Source organism: Phodopus roborovskii, unplaced genomic scaffold (genome assembly GCF_943737965.1).
Source record: "Phodopus roborovskii unplaced genomic scaffold, PHOROB, whole genome shotgun sequence".
NCBI lineage: Eukaryota > Metazoa > Chordata > Mammalia > Rodentia > Cricetidae > Phodopus > Phodopus roborovskii.
The window spans coordinates 26,916,224-26,944,069 of NW_026126416.1; the positions used below are offsets into that span (position 1 = coordinate 26,916,224).

The 27,846-nt window shown below is 40.1% G+C and overlaps 1 protein-coding gene across 11 annotated transcripts in view; it reads left to right on the top strand.

Annotated features, from left to right (window-relative positions):
- The first annotated feature begins 1,341 nt into the window (after window positions 1–1,341).
- Window positions 1,342–27,846, top strand: part of Gabpb1 (GA binding protein transcription factor subunit beta 1) — a 46,664-nt gene continuing 20,159 nt past the window's right edge. For 10 of the 11 annotated variants that reach the window (XM_051183479.1, XM_051183474.1, XM_051183475.1 and 7 more), the window contains exons 1-3: window positions 1,500–1,548; window positions 21,561–21,668; window positions 27,228–27,395. In XM_051183479.1, the coding sequence (XP_051039436.1) occupies window positions 1,525–1,548; window positions 21,561–21,668; window positions 27,228–27,395 (300 nt within the window). In that variant the 5' untranslated portion in view covers window positions 1,500–1,524. The other variant, XM_051183476.1, reaches the window with a different exon arrangement.

Consider the following 27,846-nt stretch of genomic DNA (forward strand, 5'->3'; position numbering starts at 1 on the left):
AGGCTGAGAGGCAGGTGGATCTGTTTGAACTGGCATGGTCTACATTTGAGTTCCAGGACAGCCAGAGCTTCACATAGTGAGACTGTCTCAAACAACAAACAAAAACCAAACCCACTAAGTCCCCCTGCCCCACACTATTTACTTTGCTATGTTTTAGTTAAGTCACACTGAGTTACAAACTTTCACCCTATTAGTGAAAAGGGCAAGTGGAGACACAATGGTTACATATTTGAGGACACAAACACACACGAATAAAATGGATCACATTTTAGCCTTTTTTGCGTTTAGGGTAAACTGCCGGAGGTGTCTCAGATATTCCCATTCCTAGATACCGGATGCCAAAAGTTCTGTGGGTAGTGAGTGCACTTCCCTGTTAAACATACCAAAGTGTAACATTGGAAATCTCGTGTAAGTTAAAATTTATAGGCTTTTTCTTCACAAATTGCCATTTCCCAATAAACTCTTGTTACATTAAAAATGAAACTCAACGCCCAGCTTAGTAAGGCAGGCCTCTGATCTGAGCAATCCAGGAAGCAGAGGCAGGAGGATCTCTTGTGAGTTCGAGGCCATCCTGGCCTACAAATTGAGTTCCAGGACAGCCAGGGCTACACTGAGAAACCCTGTCTCTGGGGGGAAAAAATCTTGACACCGCAGACACAGAGTGTCACTACTACAACATTAAAAAAAAAAAGGCCCAGAAACACCCTCATCACACACGCCGTTTACGCCAGGTGACGAGGACACATCTTTTGTTCCTGCACTGACACCTCATCCGGCGATTCCGGGTCCACCTTCCAGGACCACTTTAAGGTAAATCCTAGGTTCCTAGCTGCCCTTCCGCCTGCGGGAATCTGCTAGAACACAGCACGAGCAAGTGTAAGCTCCAAGCGTCCCGCGATCCCTGCCTTTCTCGTGTCATGCCGGGGAGAAGAAAGGACGCTTAGCACACACACCCCAGTTCTACACATCCCGCCCCACCGCAGGGCGCGAACACCCGGCCGCGCACATGGCCACCGCAGCGCTCACCCCGCTGCCGCGCAGGCGCCGGGAGAGCCGGGACTTGCGGTCGCCCAGTGGATCATTCCGCCGCAGCCTTTGTGTGGCCGAACGCTAGAAATGGCTTATTTCCTTTCTCTCTGTCTAAAGTCAAAACCAGACCCTTTCGTCCCTTTCTCCCGCCGGGCCGGGGCCGGGGGAGGGTGGCGGCACGCCTGCTCCCGGGGGCAGTGGGGCGGAAACCGGCGCGGGCTGGCGAGGCCGCCGCAGGCATGCTGGGAGCTCGCCCGCCGTGTCCCTCCGCGCCGACGGGGACTTTTCGGTGGGGATTTTGGGCGCCGACCAGACGCGGCATTTTCGGAAAATAGCGCCCTGTGCAGAGAAGCGCTCTGTGTGTGGCGGGGCCGCGTCAGCCCTGCCGGCTCCGAGGCGCCGCGGTCCCCGCACCTCCTCCCGCTGCTCCCCCGCCGCCGCTCCCGAAGCTTTTCCAGGTCAGTGCGGGTCTGTGTAGGGCCCTGTTACCACCGGATGTGGAAGTTGATCTCTTCGCTGGTAAAAAATAATTCCACTTCCCCCGGAACCCAGATCATCCCCGCGATTTCCTGTTTATTGCATTAAGGCGCCGGGTTTCCGGGGCTCCCGGCCCCGCTCGTTTGGCGGGGGTCGGCGGGGTCGGCCTGGGTGTCCGCGCCGCCGCCGCCGCGCTTTGTCCGCCCGGCGCTTGGCCTCTGGGAGGGGCGGCAGACATGGAGGCGGCCGCCGCCCCCTCCTCGGCCGGGCGCCGCGGCCTCCCGCGCTCCCCACGGGCCGGGGCTGCGGTGGGGTCGCCATGGCCGTGGGGGTCCGGGCCCACGGGGAGGGCGGCTGGAGAGGCGGCGCGGCGCCCTCCCGCTCCTTTGTCTTAGCGGCCTGGACGCGGAGCCGGGCCGGGCCGGGCCAGGCCGACGACAAGCAGGAAGGCCGGGCCGCGCCGCGCCGCCGCGCTGGGGCCCACGGGGCCGGGGGCGCTCGGGTCTCGGCGGGAGCCGCCGGCCCGGGACAGGGTAGACGAGCGAGCCCTGATGGACGGAGCCTGCCAGTCTCAGTGGTCGAGACATTTGCCCCAGAGACTTCGCCGCCGGAACCCACGCGGGCGCGGGTGCGGGTGCGGGAAGAAGCCGCGAGTTTCGTCGGGCCAGCTCTTGTCCGGGCACAGATCGGGGTTGAGTGTGCTCTTGTGAACCTCTCCCACCGTGGTGAAGCCGCCCGTCTCGTTTGAAGTGTGCATCTCCAAAATAAAAGCAAAGGGATGGCACGGGCCTAATTGCTGTGTTTCCCTTGAAGCTTTTGCTTTCAGCCGGTTTGGACTGTGTCTAGCAGACATGTCTGTTTTAAGCAGGGGCGAGACCACAGAACTTCCGAAAGGGAGCTTCATAACGTGGAAATAATTTTAAGTTTTTTTCTCCAGACACTGTCTGGAAAATGCTGTCTATTCAGGCAAGTTACTTTCTGAAGTGTAAATTTTTATCTGGACAAAAACGTTGGTGTGCTTTTCCTTGTGAAGAAATAGTTACAATCCCAGAAGTTAAAACACACCAAATTTACTATGCGGAAGATAGTTTATCTCAAAGATTAACCCAGGTTAGTTTAAATCTGACAAGATTTTGACTCGGGCCTTCAGACGCTATGACTTTGAATTTTAAAGAAACTGATAGATATTATCCCTGTATCCATTTTCCTTATTTTGTGAAGTCAAAAGTTTTATATGTTAATTCGTGATTTAGGCAAGAGTCACATTGTTTTGCATTTTTTCGAATCTTTTTAGTTTCTAAACAGAAAAGAGATTCTTGAAATCTATTTTTGCATGCTGTTTTGTGATAATCACACCAAACAACCACTGGAAAAAACTGCTTTTTTTCTTTTTAAAAAATATGACATCCTATCCAGTTTTCACCATGTAAGTAAAATCAGGATATTGTACAAGACACACTTTTAAAAAAAATGTATGTATGAGAATAATGATCCCTGTGTTTTGGGAGAGAGGGCTCTAACTTTAACAGATGGAAGGTCACATACCTAAGCATTACAAATACCATTTACCGATAGTCTTCAAGTCTCAGGAACGTTTGGAAATAGTCAAAGTGAAAAGACATTTTAAAGTTCCAATTTGTGCTTAATGATGTACACAGATAATAAATCGGATTTACCAGCACAGTAGATATGCTTGTAAAGACCTGTGTAAATGTCTTTCTCAAGAGGACCTTTTAAGGCACCAGAGAACTTCAGACTTTAGTTGAAAGTGAGACCTTTGCTGAAGCAAAGCATAAGTAATATGCACATGTAAACCCTTAGCTTCTCTTCTGAGTCAGTCTGGGTTTCCTAGGTGTGGGTAATAATGTGTAAAATTTCAAGTTTGGGCCTCTTGGTGTTGGAAGGAAGCGGAGTTTGCAGTGGTTTCTTGTGACCTCTAGTCTGAATTTGTTGGTTGGCTTTTCTCTGCTGTTCCATCAACAGGAAGCATCTGGCCATTCTTCATGTAATTGTCAGAAAGTGCCAGGTACATTTTTAATGTGTACTATTCATATTAAAAAAAAAAAGAAAAGATTGGCTGGGTGTTGGTGGTGCATGCATTTAATCCTAGCACTCAGAAGGCAGAGGCAGGTGGGTCTCTGTGAGTTTGAGGCCAGCCTAGCCCTACAAAGCTAGTTCCAGGACTGTGAGGACTCTTAAACAGAGAAATCCTGTCTCAAGGGGTGGGGTGAGGGGGTGGGTATCCTAGATAATTTTACTTGATTTTGATTCGCCCCCCCCCCCCCCGTCATTTTAAAAAACTTGATCCTTCTCTCTTCATGACTTATAAAATGATCTGAGAGGCTGGGTTAACTGTCCCAGTCTGGCATGCACTAGGTTTTGGGATTGATCTCCAGCACCTCCATATGTGGTGGCCATGCCTGTTATCTGCTTGGGAGGTGGGAACTAGAAGATCAGGAATTGAAGTGTCTCTTCACAGGTAATAGGTAAGGCAAACATTACAAACTGAAAATAATGTCACATGAAATTTTAAGCAGAAATGAAATTCATTTTTGAGGGAGTTAGAGCTTCTTTCAAGTTGCTTAGGGTCAGTAAGTGCACTAATGAAGTACAATATTAGTTCACTTGGAGATACTAAAGACTCAGCATGTTCTTGGACACCTAGGAACTTGTTTATAGATCAACAAATAGGATAATTTGACATCTGTATACAATGTGTAGCATTTCTGTCTCCTAAACTTTTGTGTGTGTGTATGGGTGAGACCCTTTCAATTCCTCTGCCTTGAAGTTAGGTAGCTTTTCCATGACCCCATGGCTTTATAGCTAATAATTATTTCTGTTGCACTAATGTCTCAACTTTGGGTCAATGATAATTAGGATTTTACTTTCTTGAAGATGTTTGTTCCTTTATCCTGGTAAAAGATACATTTAGTGTCAGGAGAAATTAGAATTAGGGCCTATTTGTTTCTTCAGAACATTAGCACTGTAGTGTTGTCTAGAAAGGTTAGTGCATCTTTATTTGGGCTGCTTATGTTTATGACATTGGAGTAAAGACTTAGGCTGGAAGTAATTTCTCCAAAGATAATCTTGATTTACCTTGATGTAGTAAAAATGTGAGTACCAGTTGAAACATTGTTGATAACAAGAGCTGTTCCTGACTTCCAATGTGCCTTAATTGTCTTCTTTGTACAGTAGGGATCATTCTGGTACCTGTCATGGTGGTCGGGATCATTAAATGAATTAGTACATATATAAAGTGCAGTATCTTTTTGTAGAAGACTCTTGAGTGTCTACTAGAGTTAAGTGTTTCAATCTCATTACACTAGAGAGGTAGGCTACTGCTAATCTGGTAGTATAGTAATGATTCTTTAAAAAAAAAAAAAAAAAAGTAACGGGGGGAGAGGAGAGGTTGTACCATGATACTGCTTTCTATCATAGCTATCTTCCATTTGGTAGATGTAGAGAAGTCGGTTTTTTAAGGCCATAAAATTTCAATATTGGGCACTGGACTTAACGCTAGTCTCTTTCATGATGGAAAAACTACTTGCTGGGTTTGGTGACATACTCTTAATCCAAAGCACTGAGGAGACAGATCTCTTGAGTTCAAGAACAGCCTGGTCTACAAAGTGAGTTCTAGGACAGCCAGGGCTACACAGAGGAATGTTATCTCAGTGCCTCCCTACCCAAAACAATCTATTGGGTGTTAGCTGCCTTGCTGTCTCCGTAGTGTCAGTAGCATTTATACCCAAATAGGAAACATTGGTGTATAAATGATTTAAAAGTTTTCCTTTATATTCAAAATGGTTTATGTGAAATCTTTGCCCTTTCTTTACCCATGTAGCTTTTTTTTTTTTTTTTTTTAAATTATTGGCTAGCTCTGTCTTAATTATTAACCCATTTTTGTTGATCTATGTATTTTTTTTTTTACTGGGGAGCCGGCGGCATACTGTTTTTTCCATACTCTCCGTCTTCACTCCTCCTTTCTACTTCCTATTTTTTCCTTGTCTCCTAGTCCCTCCTATCTTCCTTTCCTATTGGCCAACAGTGCTTTATTATTAACCAGTATGAGAAACATATACAGAATGACTTCTCCCATCAGTAGCTGATTATTCTCTCTTCTTTTATCCTGTCCATTCATAGGGACCCCCACTTTCTTTCCCGTAATAGTGTGGTCCACATGTGTCCTGGAATTCATGGTGAACTCTTCAAGACCATGGTTTGGGGAGATTAGATGATGAATGTAAAGCCCTTATGCATGAGATAAGTGCCCTTAGAAAGAAACTATAGATAGCTGGTTTGCCCTTTCTAAGAGTGGTGTGTGCTTTAAATCCTTTTGCACCCAGGAGGCAGAGGCAGGTGGATCTGTTAGTCTGAGGCCAGCTGGGGCTACACAGAGACACCCTGTCTAGAAAAACAAAAAAAAAGAGTGCTGTTTATACTTGACCTAGACCTCTGTGATCTTTGCCCTCTAGGACTTTGAGAGATACATTTCTCTTATTTGCAGGCCACCCAGTTGAGAGCAGTTTGTTTGTGTAGCTCAGTCTGAGACAATTTTGTCCCGTGCATTTTTTTTTTTTTTTTTTCTTTTTGGAGACAGGGTTTCCTGTGTAGTCATGTTGTCCTGGAACTCTGTTTACCAGGCTAGCCTCAAACTCGAGATCCACCTGCCTCTGCCTCCCAAATGCTGAGATTAAAGGTGTGCACCACCACCACCCAGCTTTGTCCAATGCATTTTGTCATTAGTCACTTTAATACTTACTGTGCTCCCTTTATCAGACCTTCTCACTACTGATTGCTTCAGTTCGACCATACAAGCACTTGTGAAGCCTAATAGTTAGGATTTCTTGGCCACTTTAAATTGATGGTGGACAGTTTCAATAGTCTCATGCTATTTGGGAATACTTTTGTTAATCTTGTGTTAGTTTTTATTATTATTATTATTTCTTTATTTCTCTAACTCGATACAGTTTACTTCTTACTGGAAAAATACAGTATAAGCTTGTACATTGTTTACTATCACTGGTGAATTTCAGTTCTGCCATTTTGTAGACCAAATGAAAGAGAAATTCTTGTCTTTTCAGGAATCTAGCTGCCATATTTAACTTTTTTTTTTTTTTTTCTGGTTACTCCATTATCTGTAAAGGTTTGTTCCCCTTTCAAATGTACAGTCATAAACGAGAGAAGAAAATAAACTTAAGAATTTCTTCCAGTGTCTGCCTCATTCCTTTATTTCATTACTGTTAGGAGTCCAGGTATAGTTTTTGTCCTAGGTTCTTTTATTACTTCCCTAACTTACTGTAATACTGGGTATCATATTCAGACCGCTTAAGAGAACTTCTCTTTGTCAGTGTAATGGACTTTATCTTGACTATATGGAGCTAATTGTTTGACATTGTTTAGGAAAGTTTTAGATTTGTATTATGTGAATGAATGTTTTGTCTGCATGTGTGCATATGCATCACTGGTTCCTGAAGAGATCAGAAGAGGGCATCAGATCCTGGAACAGGAGTTATGGATGATGTGTCTTTTACAGGAGCAAGTGCTCTTGACTGCTAAGCCACTATTTCAGCCTCCTGTTGCTTGATTTCATAAAGACTTAAGTTTACTTCTATTCTTAACTCCTATTGATTATTGTCTGTTTTGTGATTCTGTTACCAGTGTCATTCCTGCCAATGATAAGATTCATCTGCTCCCCCACTTTTTTCCCCCTAAGATGGCTGTTTTATATGTTGCTGGAGCCTAAGAGTGTAATGGCTCATGGATCAGTGGAAAGCTAAAAAGTTTCCATCACCTGTAGATTTATTACTTGCGAGCCTCCTATCAATTCCAGTTTTTCTTGTCTTTCTCCTGTCTTGAAGTTGTGATACATGCTTTCCTTTATTATATCCAACAACCACTAGTTTTGTTTTTTGTTTTGTTTTTTTGGATTCTCCCTTGAATCCATCCTGTGTATAGCTGGCAGAATAAATTTCCCGACACTTCCAAATCCCATGCTTCTAATCTAAAAGCCTAGGGTTGGGGCTGGAGAGATGGCTCAGCAATTAAGAATACCAGCTGCTTTTCCAGAGGTCTTGAGTTCAGTTCCCAGCAACCACATGGTGGCCTACAGTCATCTCTAGTGGAATCTGGTACCCTCTTCTAATATATATTAGATATTCTAATATGTATATTAGAATATCTTATATATATATATATTCCTTAAAAGCCAGCTCAAGGACAGAACTTTGCTTTGCCCTTTGTACTCCACTGGGCTGTTGACCTTTGCATTCACCACTGTGCCAAGCAGCATGAATTGAACCTGTGCTGAAATGTTTGAGCAGATCTTCCCTTTGAATAGTGCCCAATAGTACTCTGCTGAATGAGGTCAACTTTCTGATGCTCAGACTTTCATACTATATACTGCTTCTTTGTCCTTAATAATGATTTTCCCCTTCCCTTTTAAAACTTAGATGCTTGTCCCATGCCAGGCTCTCTTCAGCTCTCATAGTAATTAGTAAAACAAAACTAGCAGCTGCCGTTTGAATGAAGGATGTAGTAGTAGTTTTTAGTGTTGGGTGGTAATGAGTAAAATAAAAAGAAATAAAACTTGGCAAAGGGAGAGATAGTGTGGTATGGCTTACAGTCAGAGAACCCAATACCTGGGTTGTCAGTGAGGGAACATGTTCTGGATTGTGCAAACTCAAGGAGCATGTTTGGCTTGTTAGACGATTCACTGAGATCCATCTTTGAATTTATAACAACTACAAAGTAGTTTTCAACTTTTAAACATTTTTTTTTTTTTTTTGCTGAGCCTCAAATGTGCCATTGAGCTACATTTCCATTCCCTAAATATAGTAGCCCACAGTAGGAAGTATATAACACACAGTGGTCATGCATACTTGTTACTGTGTTTTTGTGCAAATGTGTACATGTAATACAGGTATACCCAATATTTAAAAGGATAGTGGTTCTAACTCATAGAATGATGTGTCATGGATCATTATCTTGAAAATCATTGGAATCTGGTATGTACCTGTTTGTCTTAGTTATGGTTTCTATTGCTGTGAAGAAATACCATGACCACAGCAATTCTTGTAATGGAACACGTTTAATGGGGGCTGGCTTACAGAGGTTTAGTCCATTATTGTCATTGTGGGAAGCATGGCAGCATGCTGGAGAGGTAGCTGATAGCTCTACATCTGGATCTACAGGCAGCAGGAAGAAACAGTGAACCACTGGGCCTAGCTTGAGCTTCTGAAACCTCAAAGTCCCCAGTGACACATTTCCTCCAAAAGGCCACACCAACAAGGTGGCATGTTCTGATCCTTTCAAATAATGCCCCCCCCCCCCATGAGCCTATGAAGACCACTTTCTTTTAAACTACCACAGTCTGAACTGCAATTTTTTTTTTGTCTGAATACATATATTCTTTTCATTGCTAGCAGCACATTTTTAAGATAACAAAACTGCACATACTTAAGGAGTACAAAGAGGTGATGATTAGATCACTACATTGACATGTTGCTGCACATGACAATCTCATTACTTTTCATGGTGAAATATTACATTTATAGACTGAGTGCATGCCAATTTGATTTTTAGGATGTACATTTGGTAGTTAGATTGATTTATCACATGATGATTCTCTTTTTAGTTTTTGAAGAATCTCCCAATATTGCTATTAATTTACATAGCAGAGAGTATTTCTCTTTATCTCTTTAGTCTTGGTAGAACGTGTGTGTGTGTGTGTGTGTGTGTGTGTGTGTGTATGTGTGTACACGTATGTATTGAGAATAGCTTTTCTAGGTTGAAATGGTCTTTCCTTATGGATCTGGTCTTTGTTTTATTTTGAGATAAGGTCTCATTGTTTATCTCTGACTAGTCTGGAACTTGCTTCTTGGAATAGCCTGGCCTTGAACTTAGAGATCCACCTGCCTCTGTCTTCTGAGTACTGAAATTAAAGGTGTGTACCACCATGCCGAGCCTTCATTGTGGTTTTGATTAGCAATTTCTTTAAAGGTTAGTGGTACTGAATGGTTTTTCTTTCTGTATAATTTTTGGTCTCCCTTTCTTCCTTTCTTCCTTTCTTTCTTCCTTCCTTCCTTCCTTCCTTCCTTCCTTCCTTCCTTCCTTCAGCAAAGTCATGCTAAATTTTATTTTATAACATAGATGTGTACATTGGCAAGGTGGGTTCGACTGTGTGAATGCTTTTCTAAACGGTGCTTTACTTAGTCTTGTACCAATGCCTGACCTTTTCTGCTAGCATAGCCATAAAATATTACTACATTTTAATTTATAATCTCTAGTTAACTTTTTGATTTAAAAGTTCAATTAGAAATATACAAGTAGCCTTGGGGGGGGGGCATCTGTTAGGATGAAAATTTTTCTTCCTGTCTTGAAAATCCAGAAGAAAAAGAAGTGGTAAAATAAGGTTGTGGTGGTGGCACATGCCTTTTTTTACTCCAGGTACTCATAGGCAATGAAACCCTGTCTCAAAAGAAAAAAAAAATTGGTAAAATATATAATGATTTTAAAGTAGGAAGGGATTTGTTCTAGCTCTTATATTAATGGCAGAGTTAAGGCTGGATTCAAATATAGGGTATTTCAAATTATTAAAACTCTAAATTATAGGAAATCTAAAGTCATTTTTAGGTTAGTTGCAGTTTTGCTTCTAATAGAAAAATGTCAGTTTTCTTTCTTGATTTTTTTTTTCCCCCTCTTAAGAATCATTATGCCTGTCTATCATTATAATTTGTTATTAAACTCTTAATAAATTTTTAGGTACATGATAGTGATTAAGTTTAATTTTTAGTTTCTAAATTTTCAAAGCATTTTAAAAACCATGCAAAAAGGAATAAAAGATTTTATTCTCTTTCTCTCTCTCTCTCTTTCTCTCTCTCTCTCTCTCTCTCTCTCTGTGCGTGTGTGACCGAGTGTATGTATTTGCACCACGTGCCTGTAGGTGTTAGTGGATTCCAGAAGAGGGCATCATATCCCCTAGAACCAGAGTTAACATGTGGTTTGTGAGCTGTGCAGTGTGAGTGCTATGAACTGAACCTAGGAACTCTGCAATGCAGCAAGTGCTTGTAACTCCATCCCAATCCCATTGTATATCCTTTTTTGGTTGTTATTTTTTTTAAAAAAGATTTTTATTTTGAAATTTGTGTGTGAGTATGAGATGTTTAAGATATTGGATCCCTTGGAGCTGGTGTAAAAAGCACTTGTAGCCCAGAATGGGTGCCAGCAACCACATTTGGGTCCATTGGAAGAGCAATAAGTACTCTTAACTGCAGAGTTATCTCTAGCCCCCACACTTCTGTTTCTGACAAATGTCTGTTAGCATCATCTGCCAATTTTTCTATGAGATAATGAATACAGTCTTCCATGTAAAGGCATTGTGGCTAAGATTGTGACTTCAGTATTTTTGTGTGAATTTTGTAGTATTTTTCCTTTGATTGTATATAGAGATCCACCTTCTGCCTCCTAAGTGCTGGGATTATAATGCTAGTGCCTCCTGCACTTGGCTCGAAAACATTTCTATTTTATGTGTTTTCCTACAGTACGTGCACCTTGTGTATGCCTGGTGCTGGAGGGCTGCAGAAGAGGGCATCAGGTTCCTTGGCATTGGCATTACAGATGGTTGTAAGCTGCCAAGTTAATGCTTAGTACTGAGCCAGGGACCTGTGCAAGAACAAGTGCTCTTAACCTCTGAACTATCCAGCCCCTAAGGAAATGATCTTCAGTATTTAAAACTGAAGTTTACAGATATTTATAGTTTCATAAAGGTCTTTATGTAGAAAAATTTGGGTGTACCTGTATATGAAACAAAGAAGTATAACTTAATAGAGAGACTCACAGCATGATGGAAGCCTGCCTAAAACAAGGTGTTTGCCTATAAAATTTGAGCTTTAAATTTTCTTTAAAGGAGTTAGATTTCAGGTTTTTTTTGTTGTTGTTGTTGTTGCTGTTTTTTTGCCCCTTTTGTTCTGTGGAGTGAGCCTATGGTCTCATACTTGTTAGGTGAGCAGTCTGCTCTTTAGTTAACTCCTCAGCCCTCAGATTTTGATTTTGATGCACTTGTATATTGCCTTTGTTGAAGTTTTATTTGGCCATAGTGTAGAACAGCTCCTCCTTAACAGTGATAATTGGTGCATGCCTTTAATCCCAGCACCCAGGAGGATCTATGTGAATCTGAGGCCAGCTTGGTCTACAGAGCCAGTTCTAGGACAGCCAAGGCTACACAAACCTTGTCTCAAAATGCACACACACACACGTACACATACACAGAAGGGCAAAATAATAGTGCCAATCTTAACAATTGTAGCCTCTCTTCCAGTACATGCTTTGGTTGTATAACATTAAACTCTGTAATACAAAAAAAAAAAAAAAAAAAAAAAAAAAAACCAGAGCCATATATTGGGGTTCAAATTTCAAGCTGAATACCAGAAAAGCAAAACAGATGGCCACTAGTTTATTACCTCTACTTCAGGCTGAAAGGGCTGATCCTGTCTCCACAAGCTCTCACCAAGCCTCAGACTATAACCTCTCCTCACTGTGGCTGGAAAATGAAGGCCTCCTACCATATACTGAAGACCCTGCTTCTATATTTTATAGCCCTCTGGTTACTCTTTTAGACTGATTCAATCTCATGTATCCCTGCATGGCCTTGAACTCAAGAGAGATGCATTTGCCTCTTAATCCTAGGTCCAAGGATTAAAGGTGTGTCCCACCACCTCCTAGCTTCTAGCTGCTAGGATAAAAAGTGTGTGCCGGGCTTCTAGGCTGTGGCTGACTTTTCTTTCTGAATCCTCAGGCAAGCTTTAGCAAATCATTAATATCTCACTATACTTCTCCTTTTCTTTTCAAAATACACAGTCTGTATTCTGTTTCACTTGTTCCTTTTCGCTGTAGACCTGCATCACTGTTAACATCATCCATGGCACAGACTCAGCTGTAAATGGAGGCAGAGCTTCTTTCTCTTTTGTCCCGACCGCCCAGTCCCAAATCAACACACAAAAGCTCATGTTAACTACAGAATGTTTGGCCTATAGTTCAGGCTTATTAGTAACTAGCACTTACAACTTAAATTAGTCCACTTTTATTAATCTACAATTTGCCAGGTGACTTCATGGCTTTACCTGTTCCCTAGCACATTTGTTCCTCTGATGACTGGTTTGCACCTGTCCCTGACTCTGCCCTTCTCTCTGTATTTTTAGTTTGGCTTTCCTGCCTAGCCTTATTCTGCCTTGCTAAAGGTCAAAGCAGCTTCTTTATTAACTAATATGGGCAAAACATATTCACAGCGTACAGAAGGATTATCCCACAGCATAACATTTTCTAGTCTTGATGTAGACCTACATCACTGTTGTCAATATCCATGGCACAGACTCCATCCACATTTTGCACTCTTGATGTTTTCTCTGCCAAAAATTAGTTCATTTCTTTTTGTTTTTAGATTTTTTTTTTATGTATACAGTGTTCTGCCTGTATGTATGCCTGCAAACCAGAACAAGGCACTAGATCTCATTACAGATAGTTGTGAACCATCATGTGGTTGCTAGGAATTGAACTCAGGACTTCTGGAAGAGCAGCCAGTGCTCTTAATCACTGAGCCTTCTCTCCAGCCCAGTTCATTACTTTTTAACTTAGCCTCAGACAGCATCTTAGGACATGAGAAAAAAAAAAAAAAAAAAAAAAAAACAGCCATTTTTTTTTTTCTTTTGCCGTAAATATCTCACAAATGTCCTCTGGCAAAGTTGTTGATACTGTTTTCCTTCGAAACCTCTTGAATTGGGCCTGCACAGCCTGCACTGCTCTCAGAACTACTGTCTTCCAGGCTTTTGTGAGAATGGCCCTTTAAACTTTGATTACAACATTCAACTGCTTTCCTAGTCCAAAGTTCCAAAGTCTTCCACATTCCTCGTGTTCCATCTCACCTCATCTGCCCCCCCCCCCTTCCCCGGAACGTACACGCAAGCATATCCAAACATCCTTATTTACTGTCAGTATCATTTTTATCACATACTTCTCAGCCCCTCCTTCCTCTTTGCATTGGGCTCACCTAAGTAATCATCTATAAAAATCTTTATTGTAAATCAACACAAGTTCTGTGTGTAGACTTTGGGGACTATTATTCAGCCTATATTCTGTAATATATGTATATATACAGTATGACTGGAAACTTAACTATTTTTGCTTTTTTCTGAGAAATGGCCTTGTTTAATATTTTATTTTACTTAGCCTTCTTATAGCCATCATCATGCTTCCCAGATTCATTAGAAGTTTCAGTCCCTTCTTAGGAGGCTTACTGGCCTATGTTGGAGGCCTCCTTCCTGGAACCCCTGTCTTATTGCTCCATCCTAGATTGGCTTTCCGTGTCTGGCACAGCTGTTTCCTTGAGGTCATCAACACTTTAAATCCTTTTCCATTGCGTTTATTTTGGGTTCTTTTTCCCCAAGCCATCTATTCTTTCTGGGTTACTCTGCTGTGGTTAGAAAACATATTCTAATGATTTTTATGAAAAAGGAAAGCATTGGCTTTGCTTTTTTATTTATTTATTTATTTTGGGACAAGGTCTTTCTGTGTAGTTCTGAATGACTTCAAGTGTCTAAGACTTTGAACTCCTAGTGATTCCCCACCCCTACCCTGGTTCCTCAGCTTACTACTGTGCCTACCTCAAAATGGCTAACTGGGGTTGGGGTTGGGGGGACAAGAACGAGATTGCACCCAGGACCTCTATCCCTGAGATCTAGCTCCCGCTCTCACTTTATTTTTAAGATAAATGTGTATTGTATACTAGATGTGGTTGCACATATCTGTATTCCCAGCATTGAGAAGGCTAAAGGAGAAGGGTCTGGATATGAGGCCAGCCTTGGCTACATGGAAAGCTTTCTCAAAAGAGAAAAGGGAGTATGGTGATCATTTTTCCCTTCCAGAAAAAGAATTACACAGGGAGGAGAGACCACATCCAAATCCTTAGGTGACACACTGCCTTCTACTTCAGAAGCTTCACTGTGTTCTCTTAAGATAGAAGACAAAAAATTAAAAATCTAGAAGTTCAGTTCAAAATGAGTGTACTTGACAAATCTTTTTATTTTTGCTTTCTTTGTATGATGGAGACAACAGTGAGATGTGACAAGTTTCTATGGATTGTGTTATTAGTGCAATTCCTTTTTATTTGTTTTTATGTTATGTGTAAGAGTGTGTCTGCCTGTGTCTGCACCAAGTGTGTACATTGAGGCCAGCAGAAGACGCTAGGTCCCTCGGAATTGGAGTTACAGGTTGTTATGGCTTCTTTGTGGGTACTGGGTACTGAACCCAAGACCTCTGCAATAGCAACAAGTGCTTTTAACTGTTGAGCCAGCTCTTCAGCTCCTGAGTTTCTTTCTCATGAGAGTGTTGGCAATTTCATACTGATTGCTAAGAATATTTCATTCATAGAGCTATATACATAGTAATCTTGTATCTTTTTACCATTTAGAAAAGCTTTTCAACATCTAACTTTTTATATTAAAGGTTTTTAAGCTTTTCTGTAACATAGTTTTGATGTAAAGATTTTTAATAAATGTTTTTAATTGCATGAGCAATTATATGTTCATTGTACAAAACAATAATTCAGAAATTGTATAATTTCTATTGTCCTGCCTTATTGTTTTTAGTTCTTTTTTTTGTGCAGTTTTTACACAGTTCAGTATGTTGTATATAAAGTTTAGGATCATGATTCTTAAAGCCATTACATACTATTTGTAAATATTTTTAAGTAAAAGTATTAAAGTTATTTATGTATGCTTGTGTAAGCTGTTCTTGCAACCACTAGATGGCATTCAGCATGTATAATTCTTAAGAGTCAAAGTAGCTCTCAATCAGATGTTGAAGTTTCTAGGTGGATCTGAAATGTTTTAATTTAAGTAAAACAATGATTTATGTTAGACTGTCATAAGCATTTCATAAACAAATAAATTGAAGTTGGAACATGCTGTCATGGGTATTTCTATATTTTCAAGGAGAAAGGGAGTGTAAACTAAGTGTAACATGCCATAAACAGTAGATTCTGGGTATATTAGCAGTCATCAAAATTTATTGAAATTTTCTTTTGGTTGGAGATAATCAAATGATGAGCCATATATTTTAATTGATAATGCTTAATTTTCTTTTTAATATTAAGATTTTTTTCTGAGGATTTAACATATACTTAGTCTGAATGAACTGAAGACTTCCCAGCATGTGTGTGTGTGAGTGGTATACAGATGTGTATGTGTATTTACATGTACTTGGGGTGTGTGTGTGTGTGTATGCGTGTGTGCGCACATGCACAAGTGCATTCGTGTATGTGCAGGCCACAGGTTGAAACTGAGTGTCTTCAGTTGTTCTCTGTCTCTCACTGAATTCAGGGCACTCTGAGTTTGACTGGCTTTATCTGCAAAGTGCTAGGTGCTGGGCCACCACATCTGCCTGGTGGTCATGTGGTTCTGGGAATCTGAACTCTAGCTCCCATGCTTCACAACAGCCCTCACCCCCCCCCCCCAGCCTCTTGATCATTTTCATTTCCTGGATGCAACTGAGTTTCTTTACAAGTCAGAATTATTACATTGTGTTTTCAGGTTAGCATAAAAAAACGTTTAGTACATTTTGGTATTTTTCATTTTTTAAAAGTTTTATCTTTTTAATTGGAAAATGAGATCATCTTTGATTTTGGTGTTGATTGATCGCATGTATTTTGTTCCCATTAAATCCATTTCTGCCTTTAAAAATAATAATTCCTATTGTTAAGTTGAAATGAAAATTATAGTTTTGGAGCTAGAGAGATGGCTCAGTGGTTAAGAATATATACAAGTCCAGCAAAGGACCCAGAACATGTGGCAAGAATACTTCTAGTATTCTTCTTGCCAGGACCATGAAGTGCTAGAGCCTTCCCCGCCTTTAATCTCAAATGCTTCCCCTACATATACAAAGGGCCTCTAGGGGACAGTGTTGCTACTTTTGAGACTACTGATTTCTTAGTCTAGTGACATGAATCTTTTACATTGTGTATTGTTTTTTAAAAAAACCATAGTAGTTTCAGTACCCAGGATCATAAATATGAGAGGATCTAAATAACTGAAACATGGAGCAGTTATGGGAGGATATTTATTCAGATGTTCAACTGTAGTGTAGTTCATCAAGTCTGTTCTTCTGTATCCTTCATTTCCTTCCACTCCTGTTTAGTAAGGCAGGCATATCACACTTTCTTCAGTGTGATAGTACTTAGTGAACAGTTGCACAATGTATTTCCTTTATAACTTTTGTTTTTAAATTAGGTAGGCAGAATAGTAACTATAGAAACTGTAAAATGGGAAATTTCCCCATAATCATCTATTGGTTTACTTGCTAATATTTTAGGATTAATATATACATATATGTACATATATACTATATATTATATATAGTACTAAACATATCAACAAGTGGTCCAATAATATGATACATGATTATCCCAAGTAGGCTGTAGCCCAGCTGGCCATGAATTTATGATCCTTTTATATACTTCAGTCTCACAGTTGCTGCGATGATATCCATGTGTAACCACATCTTATTATATTTTGTTCTTTATGCACATGTTTTGATATTCAAACTATGTCTATTGGCTTAGCACCTCATAAGTATGTGTTTTATATATATATATAGCTTCGAACTAGTTAAACAATTACATCCTATAGTTCATTTCTCTAATTGAACTACTTTTCTGCCTTTAGATTGTTTCAAATATAACTTACATTATTTTCCCTTTAGAATAGGTTCATAGAGCTAGTAATTTAATAAGTGGGTTTTGACATTCTTTAATTTTTAAAATAAATTTGCTAAATTAAATTAAAGCTGTTGACATACATGATAGAGCAAGCAGTATGTAGAAGTGTAAGTTTCAATCACCCTTGACTACAGTAGGAATTACTTTAAAATTTTACATCTGTCAGTGATAATCAGCAGTGCTTTCTTTTTGCAGAACACATGGTCATCATGTTTTTTTACTACTTTGTTGGATTCTTGTTTATGCTTCCTCCCCCATCTTTATTTTCAGTCAGGCTGTGTGTGTGTGTGTGTGTGTGTGTGTGTGTGTGTGTGTGTGTGTGTAAGAGTGACTGAGAGAGAGAGAGAGAGAGAGAGAGAGAAAGAGAGAGAGAGAGAGAGAGAAAGAGGGCCTTTATTAGCAAATAAAATAGAAGGTATCTGTTGTACAACATGGGTAGTAATTATCTGTAACTGATAACTGGAGGTTCCTTTTTTTTGAGGACTGGTGTTTGTGGTTCTGTAACCAGCCCATCAGCCCCTGGGTCCAGTCCTGGGTCAGGGCATGTGGATGAGGGAAAGGCTTATAGATGATAAAAGAAAGAGACATAGGATGGTGTCAGGAGGGTATATTCAGTCCATACTGAATGCACTGTTTATTCATACTCCAACTTAAGTAATCAACCAAAGGTGGGGACAATGGCAGAAGACTTCTATTATCATGTATAAAGGGCAAATAGCAATTACTTTCCTTAGTCCTAAAGACACTCCATAGCTGCACATATCACCTAGCCTTCAGGGTGAGTGTAAAACTGTCTGGGCCCAAGTCTACTGTTATTTTGATAGAAGCCATTCACCATCCAAGGCACTGGCATCCTGTAGCTGTTAAGCTAATGTCTTAGAGACTAGGAGTGATTTGAGCTCTCTGAACTCATGGCAAGATGGAATGGATTCCCAATATATGGGTCCAGACAATCCCCCCTTCTTAGATTCATAAAATAATACCTATGCTTCTGCAACAGAACAGACGACTGTGTCTGTCTTAGGTTGCCTTCTTCAACCTACCAGTGCTTACCTGTCCTCGGATCACACATCCCATCATGTCTTAGGTTGCCTGGGGGCATGAAGATCTTATCCTACTCCTTCATCAGCCTCTGTAACAAAGAATGTTGGGGTGGTGTATCTTATATTCTAATATAAATTATTTATAAATGCAATTTCTTTTATTAAAAAGATTCTGCTCTTTTTTGTCTGTGTACAATTTGCAAAAAAAAAAACTATTCTGAAAGTGGAATATATGCAGGCTACACATTTCAGATATGCTAAATGCTTTACAAGTTACTTTCAAACACCATGTGCCAATGGGGCCTTTACATTGTCATCTTTTTAAAATAAGAATATTTTGATTCCAGCCTTCCATTCATTGCTTTATACTAATAAAGCATTTAAAGTTTTTTGGGTTTTGTTTTGTTTTGTTTTTTTCTGAGACAGGGTTTCTCTGTGTAGCTCTGGCTGTCCTGGAACTTGCTCTGTAGATCAGGCTGGCCTTGAACTCAGAAATCCATCTGCCTCTGCCTCCTGAGTGCTAGGATTGAAAGTGTGTGCCACCACTGCTGGCTCTAAAGTATTTTTAAAAATGAATTGAAATTAAGGAGGACTATACTTAGTAGAAAAGAAGAGAATTCCATTACTCTGAGGTTTCAGAATCTCTCCACCCCAGAACCAACATCTTGGCAAAGGCCAGGCTGGACCTTGGATAGAGTTTGAGTCTGCAGGTGACATCCCTGAGGATCTTAGCTTCAGTGGACAATGATTGTTCCAGCGGCATAATTCACTGAACTACTTGCCAGCTTCTACCCTGGCTTGTTGAATCAGACTTCTTAAATAATTAAAAGGTTAGCTTTTGATAGTCATTTTTGGTGCTAAGTGTACATCTTCTGCCCTTGATTTTATTTTGTTTTTGCTTGTGTGTTTTTGCTTGTTGAGACAAGGTCTTGCTATGTAGTACCAGTATGAACATATTATAAACGTATTAGTAAATATCTTCAAACTCAACGTTCTCCTGCCTCCCCTTCATTGAGTGCAGGGACATAGACAGGGATATGTCACCAAGACTGGCTTTTATTTTGAATATGTAGAAGTTTCACATTTTTGTAATAAAACTTAAGTTACTTATGCATAGAAGAGATAGTATGTGATCAAAGTCAAGAAATCAGTATTTGAAAAGGAGTTACTGATAACTTTGTATTTGATAAAGGACCTACTATTCAGAATGTATACAAATCAAGATATAAAAAACAGACAGACTAATTTCAGAATGAGAAAACTCTAGGCTGGCACATTGTAGGTACATTCCAGATGTTTCTCTTATCTGGAACTGTGTATGCCTAGTGGATTCACCTGGCTGTATAAACACTGTAAAGTGTTTACATTGTAAACAGCATTTTAAAATGTTTATTTGAAAGATAAGTTTCATTTTAGAGACAGATTATAGTGAAGTTTAGCACATCTACAGTATACATACTGTGTTCAGTAGTTCAAATTTTCTATACTTCTATAGGAAAGTGATTAACTTTTCCTTCCTTTTTTAAAGATTATGTTGTCTTTAATAGGAATTACTACCTTTGAGTGTGATGATGGTGTTTACTGTTAAGCTTCGGCATGGTCTCTAGGAAAGACCTTTATCAGAGGTCCAAAGTTCATTGTGTGTACCAGGATTGAAGACCTTGGGTTACTGAGAAAAAATGGGAGGTGGGAAAGGGAAAGAAAACTAGAAGTTCAAAGGTAAAGGAAAGGTTGCAAATGCCACATGATAACAAGCAAGAACATAGGAAGAAAACCCATAAAAACTCTATAGCTGCATAAGTTAGTTTTCTTATTCTAAACCACAGGGCCTATTAGAAATACTTTTATTGTTGCACATAGAATAACACTTAAGAAATCTCATCTGTGCACACCACAGATGTGTACATGGCTATCTGCGGTTATTCCTGTGTTTGGCATAGATGATCTCATATTACAGAATCTACTAAAACATCAGATAATTTCACATAGTTCTTTCCAGAAGTTAGGTTTTCTTGTAGTGATCTCTGTTGTAGCTCCTAACATGTCTTCCAAATATATAGCAATTTTTTTAATCCCTTCCTGGAAAAAATGACCTTTCTGAGCCCTGCCATTTTTTCACCTGCTCTTCTTGAGTGACAGCTTTTCACACAAGTCACTCCTAACCTATGGGTCATTTCTCCTTTATGACGTTTTACTTTGTGAGTGTATTCTTTTTTAGACAAAATTAAATCCCAGCTGCATCTTTTATTAAATCTCAAAAGATTCCTCCAGAGAACTACAGTTTTCCCTGTTCTCTTTCCATAGCATATTCTACAATATCATAGGCTAAGCTCTGGATTGGAAACAGTCTCACTCCTCAGAATGAGCATCCTTGGAATATGATCTCTGACCAGTTCAAGTCTATGTTCACCAATGGATTCCTGTTTTGGTCTTTCTGACACATACATCTGTCAGCTTCCTCCATATTCCTTCTTCCTCCCTTGACTGGGACATTAGTCTTTAGTGCATGATAAGTCTTTTGGTAGATTCTTTTTTGTTGTTGATGGCTTTGTTTTTGTTTTGTTCTTTTTTTTTTTTTTTTTTTTTTTTTTTTTTTTGAGACAGGGCTTCACCATGCAGCCTTGGCTGTCCTGGCACTTGCTCTGTAGACCAGGCTGGCCTTGAACTCACAGAGATCTGCCTGCCTCCGCCTCCTGAGTGCTGGGATTAAAGGCAAGCAGCACTACTGTCTGACTTCTTTGTAGAGTATTAGTGAGACATATGTCCAGCTCATTAGACCATTCAACCCCCTTTTTAGTACTTGCATCAAGTGTGAACTGTGCTCCGTTCTGGAAGACTTAGGTGTATACTATTTGCACCAGTTTAGAAGACATTTGTTTTAGCACACTCAGTGTTTTGGAAAAGGTTGGGTAGATTAGCTTACATCAGTAACAGGACAATATTTGTACTTTACTTTAATAAAAATAGATGCCACTTTTAATTCTTAGGCTCACTGTACCTGCTGCTTTGCATCGTCTATCATTTACTGGCCATATATGAAGAATTTAAACCAGTTTTACTCAGGTAAAAACTGTGAGAAAAGAAGTATATTTCAAGAATCAAAATATAAACTGCTTCGTGTGATCATTAGTTTTAGATTAACCGTAGCACTTTTGAAGGGATACCTGAAAATGGACTTAGGAATGAGGGGGAAGTAATTTCACAGTGTATAATGGAGATTCTGATGTCCCTTCATGTGTTTCATTTAGATGTCCCTGGTAGATTTGGGGAAGAAGCTTTTAGAAGCGGCACGAGCAGGTCAAGATGATGAAGTTCGTATTTTGATGGCAAATGGAGCTCCTTTTACTACAGACTGGGTAAAGAGTGATTTTTATGTTGTGGAGTTGCTTTATTTCTTCCTCCTCTTCTGCTCTCCTCCCTTCTTCCCAGATAAAAATTTAGCCAGTATTTATGCTTATAGTGATAAAATATACACATACTCACTTTTGGGGTGGTATTTGTTCAAATTTTATAATTAAAGCTATCTTTCAAAAAGATTTATTTGTATAATTTTTAATTTGTTTATGTAAGCACAGATGGCCGTGAAGTGAGAGGTGTTGGGTCCCCTGGAGCTGAGTAGTTACAAGCAGTTGTTAGTTACCAGACATGTGTGCTACAAACTGAACTTGGGACCTCTGCAAGAGGGATACAGAAGTACATGCTCTTAATGGCTGAGCCTCTTCTCCAGCCCCTGATTGTCTTTTAAATGAGTGTATTGCTCATATTATTTTCTTAATGATAGACAGTCTTATCCAATCAGTATCTGTGAGTAAAGGTGTTTGTTTTAAAGACTTTGGACTATACTAGTTTTGTGACTACATATATAGTTGCTTGGATTCAATTCAAGATATTATAACTAATAGGGAAAGAATTGATAATTCACAGAGTAATGAGAAGGGGAGTTATAACTGCTCCTGGAAAAAAAAAAAGTTTGACTTTTATCTGCTGCTTGTCAAATTGTAAAAAATGTGACCAGGGGGGCAGAGGCATGCAAATCTGCATAGTGAATTTCAAGGATAGGAAAAGCTTCCTATCTATAAAAAAAGGAAGGAAGGAAAGATATGACCAAATAGGAAGAAAGGAAAGGAAGTAGTTTCTTGCAGTATATAGGGCATTGTGGAGAAGGCACATACCTGTTCATTTCTGAGGGAAAGGCAAAAGGGAAGGTCTTAGGAGCATAGAGAAGCATAGAAGGTTAGGAATCTGCACTAACTCTGTTGCTGACAACAACAGAAAATTCTGAGTTTTAATTTTTTGTCTTATTCCTTGTTCTTTGTAAAAATTTTCACGTAAAATAAATTCTTTTGTTTTAGAGTTTCATACAAATATCAACTCTTGCATACCTTTCATTTAACTTCAAAAGCCACCAAATTGTATCTTGTCCCCCATGAACTACTAACTTTCTTTGTATTATTTTAAAGCAAATCCCAGAAATTGATCTATAAGTAGTTCAGCATTTGTCTGTATCAGTTAAGGCTCTTTCACTAAACATTTTCAAGGAAATCTTGAGTACTTTGCTAAGAACAAAGAGTGAATCCAAAAACTTTGAATGTAAGCTGGAACCCAGAGAATTCATTCTTTGAGAACCAGTTCCTGAATTGATATTACTCTGTTGGTTTCTCCATCTCACCAGCATGGGATACTGAAGACAAAGGTCTGGAAGGGCTAACTGGGGGGGACAATTCCAAGAACTGCATTTGCAGCATTCAGGCTATCTGAGAATACCCCATCTCTCCCTGCCTTCTCCCCACTCTTGTGTGGTACACTGCAAATAAGTGACCCAGTGTTAGCTGGCATTGAAGGAGAGTGGGCATAGTTTATTGAAGAGAATTTTGAATCATAAGCCATGTCTTGTGGTGATATTTTATTTGTAATCTAACAAGTAAAGCTTGCCTGAAGATCAGAGGGCAGAGCTAGCCATACTAGTTAGCCCTAGACACCAGGCAGTGGTGGTGCACACCTTTAATCCAGGCATTTAGGAGACAGGAAGGCGAGATTGATTCAGTCTAAAAGAGAAACAGAGCTAGGCGGTAGTGGCTCATACCTTTAATCCTAGCCCTAAGGATGTGGAGGAGACAGGACTGATAAGGCTAGGTGGAGAGACTAATATAAGGTGGAAGGAGACAGAAGCTTCTGGTATTTTAAGTCTGAGGTTTCATAGAGACAGCATTCAGTATGAGGATTCTCAGGGACAGAATCGCCCCTTTGGTCTGAGGATTCAGTAGAGGTAAGAGGTCTCTCTTGTGGCTGGCACCTTTATTTCTCTGATCTTTCAGCATTTACCTCAATATCAGACTCTGGGTTTTTATTATTAAGACCAATTAGAATTCGAGATATAATGTCTTGAACATTTGAAGCCTGAATTCCCAAAAACCTGTGTATCTGAGAAACTATAGGCTGAGCAATGTATGTAAAGCTCCTTTGCACCACCAGGCTAGGGTCCTTTCACTTATGTCCCTGGCAGAAGCAATTGCACATCTTCTAGAAAAAAAAAACTACTTTTTAAAATCCTAGCTTTATATCTACTAAGGAAGTTGCGAGGAAAGTGACCAGTCAAGTGTTAGCACTCAGACACAAAGCAGTTTGAATGTCTTACTGAGAGGACCCAATAGCAGGAGCAGCCCTGTGGGGGCTGTCAATGAAGAGTTCAGTTAACAATGTAGAGACAACTGCAGACAACTTAGAACTGAAGGTAGGAAACCCAAGGTGCGATGTAAATGCACGGTAGAAAATGGGATATCATGAGTTGTGAGAGATAACCATGACTTACAAAATGAGTGTGGGTGAACGCTATCCACAGTAACAAATTTATAGCGACTCAACTTGTTGAAAATGTATGCTTTTGAGGCTGGAGAACTGTCTCTGGTTAAAAACACTCATTGCCCCTGAGGAGAACCTGGGGTCATTGCTCATCACTTCCATAGCTGCACATGACAGCCTGAAACTCCAGTTCCGGAGGATTCTTCTGAACTCCACAGCCATTGCATTCCTATGGTGTACAGACATACACGCAGACACTCATACACACAGGATAAACAATTTCTTTTTAAAGAAAATGCATACTAGATATGTCATCATGATGCTGTAGTATATCAAGGCAGAAGGATTATAAACAAGGATTAGTGTCCAAAGGATGTATATAAGTCCCTGTGGGTCAGAGACAGACAGACTGACAGAGAGACAGACAGACATATGCTCAGTAGTTCTTCACCAAGATAAAGTTAGAATGTCCAGTAAACATGAAACGATGTGCAAATTTGCCAGTAAATGAAAAGTAAAGCCAGAAGCTATTTGACACATCTACTAGGTTAGCAAAGTAATGTCTGGAGTGCTAGCCTTGGTGAGGAAATGGTACAACGGTGAATTGATGTAGCCATTTTGGAGGACAATTTGACAGTGCTTAGTAAATTTTAATATGTATATGCCATTTGTATCAGTCGAGCTTCTAGGATGTAGATTAAAATCTTTTTTTTTTTAATAGACTTAATTCACTTTATTTTTCTTGTATAAAATCCCTTATGTGGTGGCCACTGCTGGAGCCTGGGTCCTCTGAACAGAGACTCTGGTATGGGCTTTCACAAGATGGTCAGTGAATTCCTGACAAGGAGACTTGGTGAACACAGTCTCCTTCCAGAGGTCAGGGGTCAGGTAGCTGTAGGTCTTAGAGATGGCATCAAAGGTGGCCTTGGCAAAGTTGCCCAGGGTGGCAGTGCAGCCCCTGGCTGATGTGTAGTAGTCATCAATACCGGCCATCATCTGTAGCTTCTTAGGTACAGGAGCAGAGACGATGCCAGTGCCTCTGGGGGCAGGGATGAGATGCACCAATACAGAGCCACAGCGGCCTGTCACTTTGCATGGAACAGTGTGGGGCTTGCCAATCTTGTTCCCCCAGTAGTAGCCTCTCCACACAGGGACAATGGAAAGCTTGGTCAAGATGATGGCCCCTCGGATAGCAGTGGCTACCTCCTTGGAGCACTTAACACCAAGACCAACATGACCGTTGTAGTCCCCAATAGCGACAAAAGCCTTGAACCCGGTCCACTGGCCAGCCCTTGTCTTTAGAATCTCATCCTTTAGAGATGCCCCCAGGAAAAAGTCAATTCCTTAATGGGCAGAGAGAAAAGGTAGATCTCCTCCAGGGATTTGATCTTCATGTCCTTAAACAGGCGGCCCAGCTTGGTGACAGGGACCCACTCCTTGTCTTCGGCTTTACCTCCACGAGCCCCATGGCCTCGACTGCGGCCCCTGAGACCGCTGCTGAAGCCTCCGCAGAAGCCGCAGCGGCCTCCTAATCCTGGGCCCCTGGGGCCCTCCCGCTGCACCGGTGTCATCCGCCTTTTGGTGTTTTCCCGAAGTAGAAGCGTAGATTAAAATCTTATTAGTTTGCTTGAGATACTAGAAGCCTCTCTGTAGCAGAATTGTTTATAATAAAGCTGGAAACAAAATAGCGTTCATCATTTGATTAGTTGGATTAGTTCCAGCATTTTCATGGAGTAGAATATTGTAGAGAAAGTTAGTGTACTTCATTTATGCCCATTTACATGAATGCATCTTGTAAACATAATATTGGCAATAAACAAATCAGAAGTGTACGTGGTAGGATTCTAATAAAGTTCAAAACAGGAAAAACCAAAATACCATTTAAGGATTTGTAATTGATAGAAATTAAAGCATTGTTTGTTAAGAGAGTCTGAGTAGGGGCTTGGGAGATGGCTTAGTGGGTAAAATGCTTGCCATGCAAGCATGAGATCTTGGTTGGGCTCTCCAGAACTCACACTGCACACACACATGAATACCATTTACCTGAGGGGTTTGTGATCAGGGAACAGCATGTAGGAGGATTTTAAATTACTAGAAAGGTTTTCCTTCCAGATTCTGGTGTTGAGTTTATAGACATTTAACTATTCTTGAAACTACATGTAAGTTATATTTTTTTCTTTCGTGTGAACCAAAAAGGAAAAGTCTCAAGGATATACAGAGTAGACCTCAGTACCTCACTGAGTAATTCTGTTAAAGGCTTTCATTAAATACAGGATTTGAGGGCATAAAAAAAGGCCAGTTACATGAAAATACAGCAAAGCATCGGCAATCTCACCTTTGATTTTGAGGGTCTGTTAAAACTTCTATAAAATAAATTGTTTTGTTGTTGTTGTAATCTATAACCTCAGTTCTAGGGGTTATGTCTGTCATATGCCATGCATGCATTTAGGGAAAACATTCATACACATAAGGTAAAATTAATAAATCTAATACAAACTTAAAAAAATAAGCAGTTGCTCTCTACCAGTGGTAGCCTAACAAATTTTATGTTCTAGTGACATATCTCTTTTAACATCATTGACTGGCAGTCAGTTAGTTGGCTTTTCTGTGCATGTGTAATGTAATGTATAATGCATGTATATTGTAGCTTAAACTTCACCTACTTAGAGACATGCCTCTGATACAAGGCTTTTCTTCATCTCAGGTCATAATTACCTCTCATTTTTAACAAAATTAATTAAAGTTGTTTTTCTGTTAGTAACAAAGAGCTAGGCATGGTATAATCCCATTATTTAGGATGGGATGTCAAGTTTGAGGCCTTGTCTAAAAATAGAGAAAGGGAGAGGAGGAGCAAGAAGAAGCGAATTTTAATTAAAGGAGCCATTGACTTTTCCACACTAATACATGTATGGGACCTCTTGCAGGGTTCTATGAAGATAAGCCTGAGTTGAGTAATTTCTTTTGATGCTTGTATTACTACATCCACAATGAAATATGAGTCACTGCTTAAAAATATATTTTTATAGTAAAAGTATGTTAAAAGCAACTGAAAGCTTGAATCCCCCCCCCCCCCCCCCCCCCCCGTGCATGTGTATGCATGTGTTTCTGTGTTATAGCTGGGAACTTCTCCACTTCATCTGGCCGCACAGTATGGGCATTACTCTACCACAGAGGTACTCCTCCGAGCCGGTGTAAGTAGGGATGCCAGGACCAAAGTGGACCGGACACCACTGCATATGGCAGCTTCTGAAGGCCATGCCAGCATAGTAGAGGTTTTGCTTAAGGTATGTCTTTCTCTTTGAACTTAGATTTTGAATCCAAATCTATACAAACTTGATAAGATGAGAAAGGGGAAGAGTTTTATTAAGTGCTTACTTTTTGTTTTATCTTTGGTAGGGCATTTATTAGAGATGTATATAAGTCTGTCAAATGAATATTGCCTTACGTTTTCTTTGGGGGGGAAAACCTTCCTATAGGTATATTCTCAGTTAATTGTCAATCTTTGAAAGTCAGTCCTTTGGGTAAAGAACTTCCTTCATGCTTCAGAGTCCTATGCAGGGAAGATTAGTCTTGAATGGTTAGCAAGCAGATTAACAATTAAATTATCTTCAGTTATCTCAATATCAAAGGGTCACACAGAAGATCCTGAGGCAGAGTGACAGCCTTCATTCTTGACCTTTTTTGTCCTAGCCTGCAAATGAACCCATCTGAAAGAAATGTATGGAAGTCTAGAGT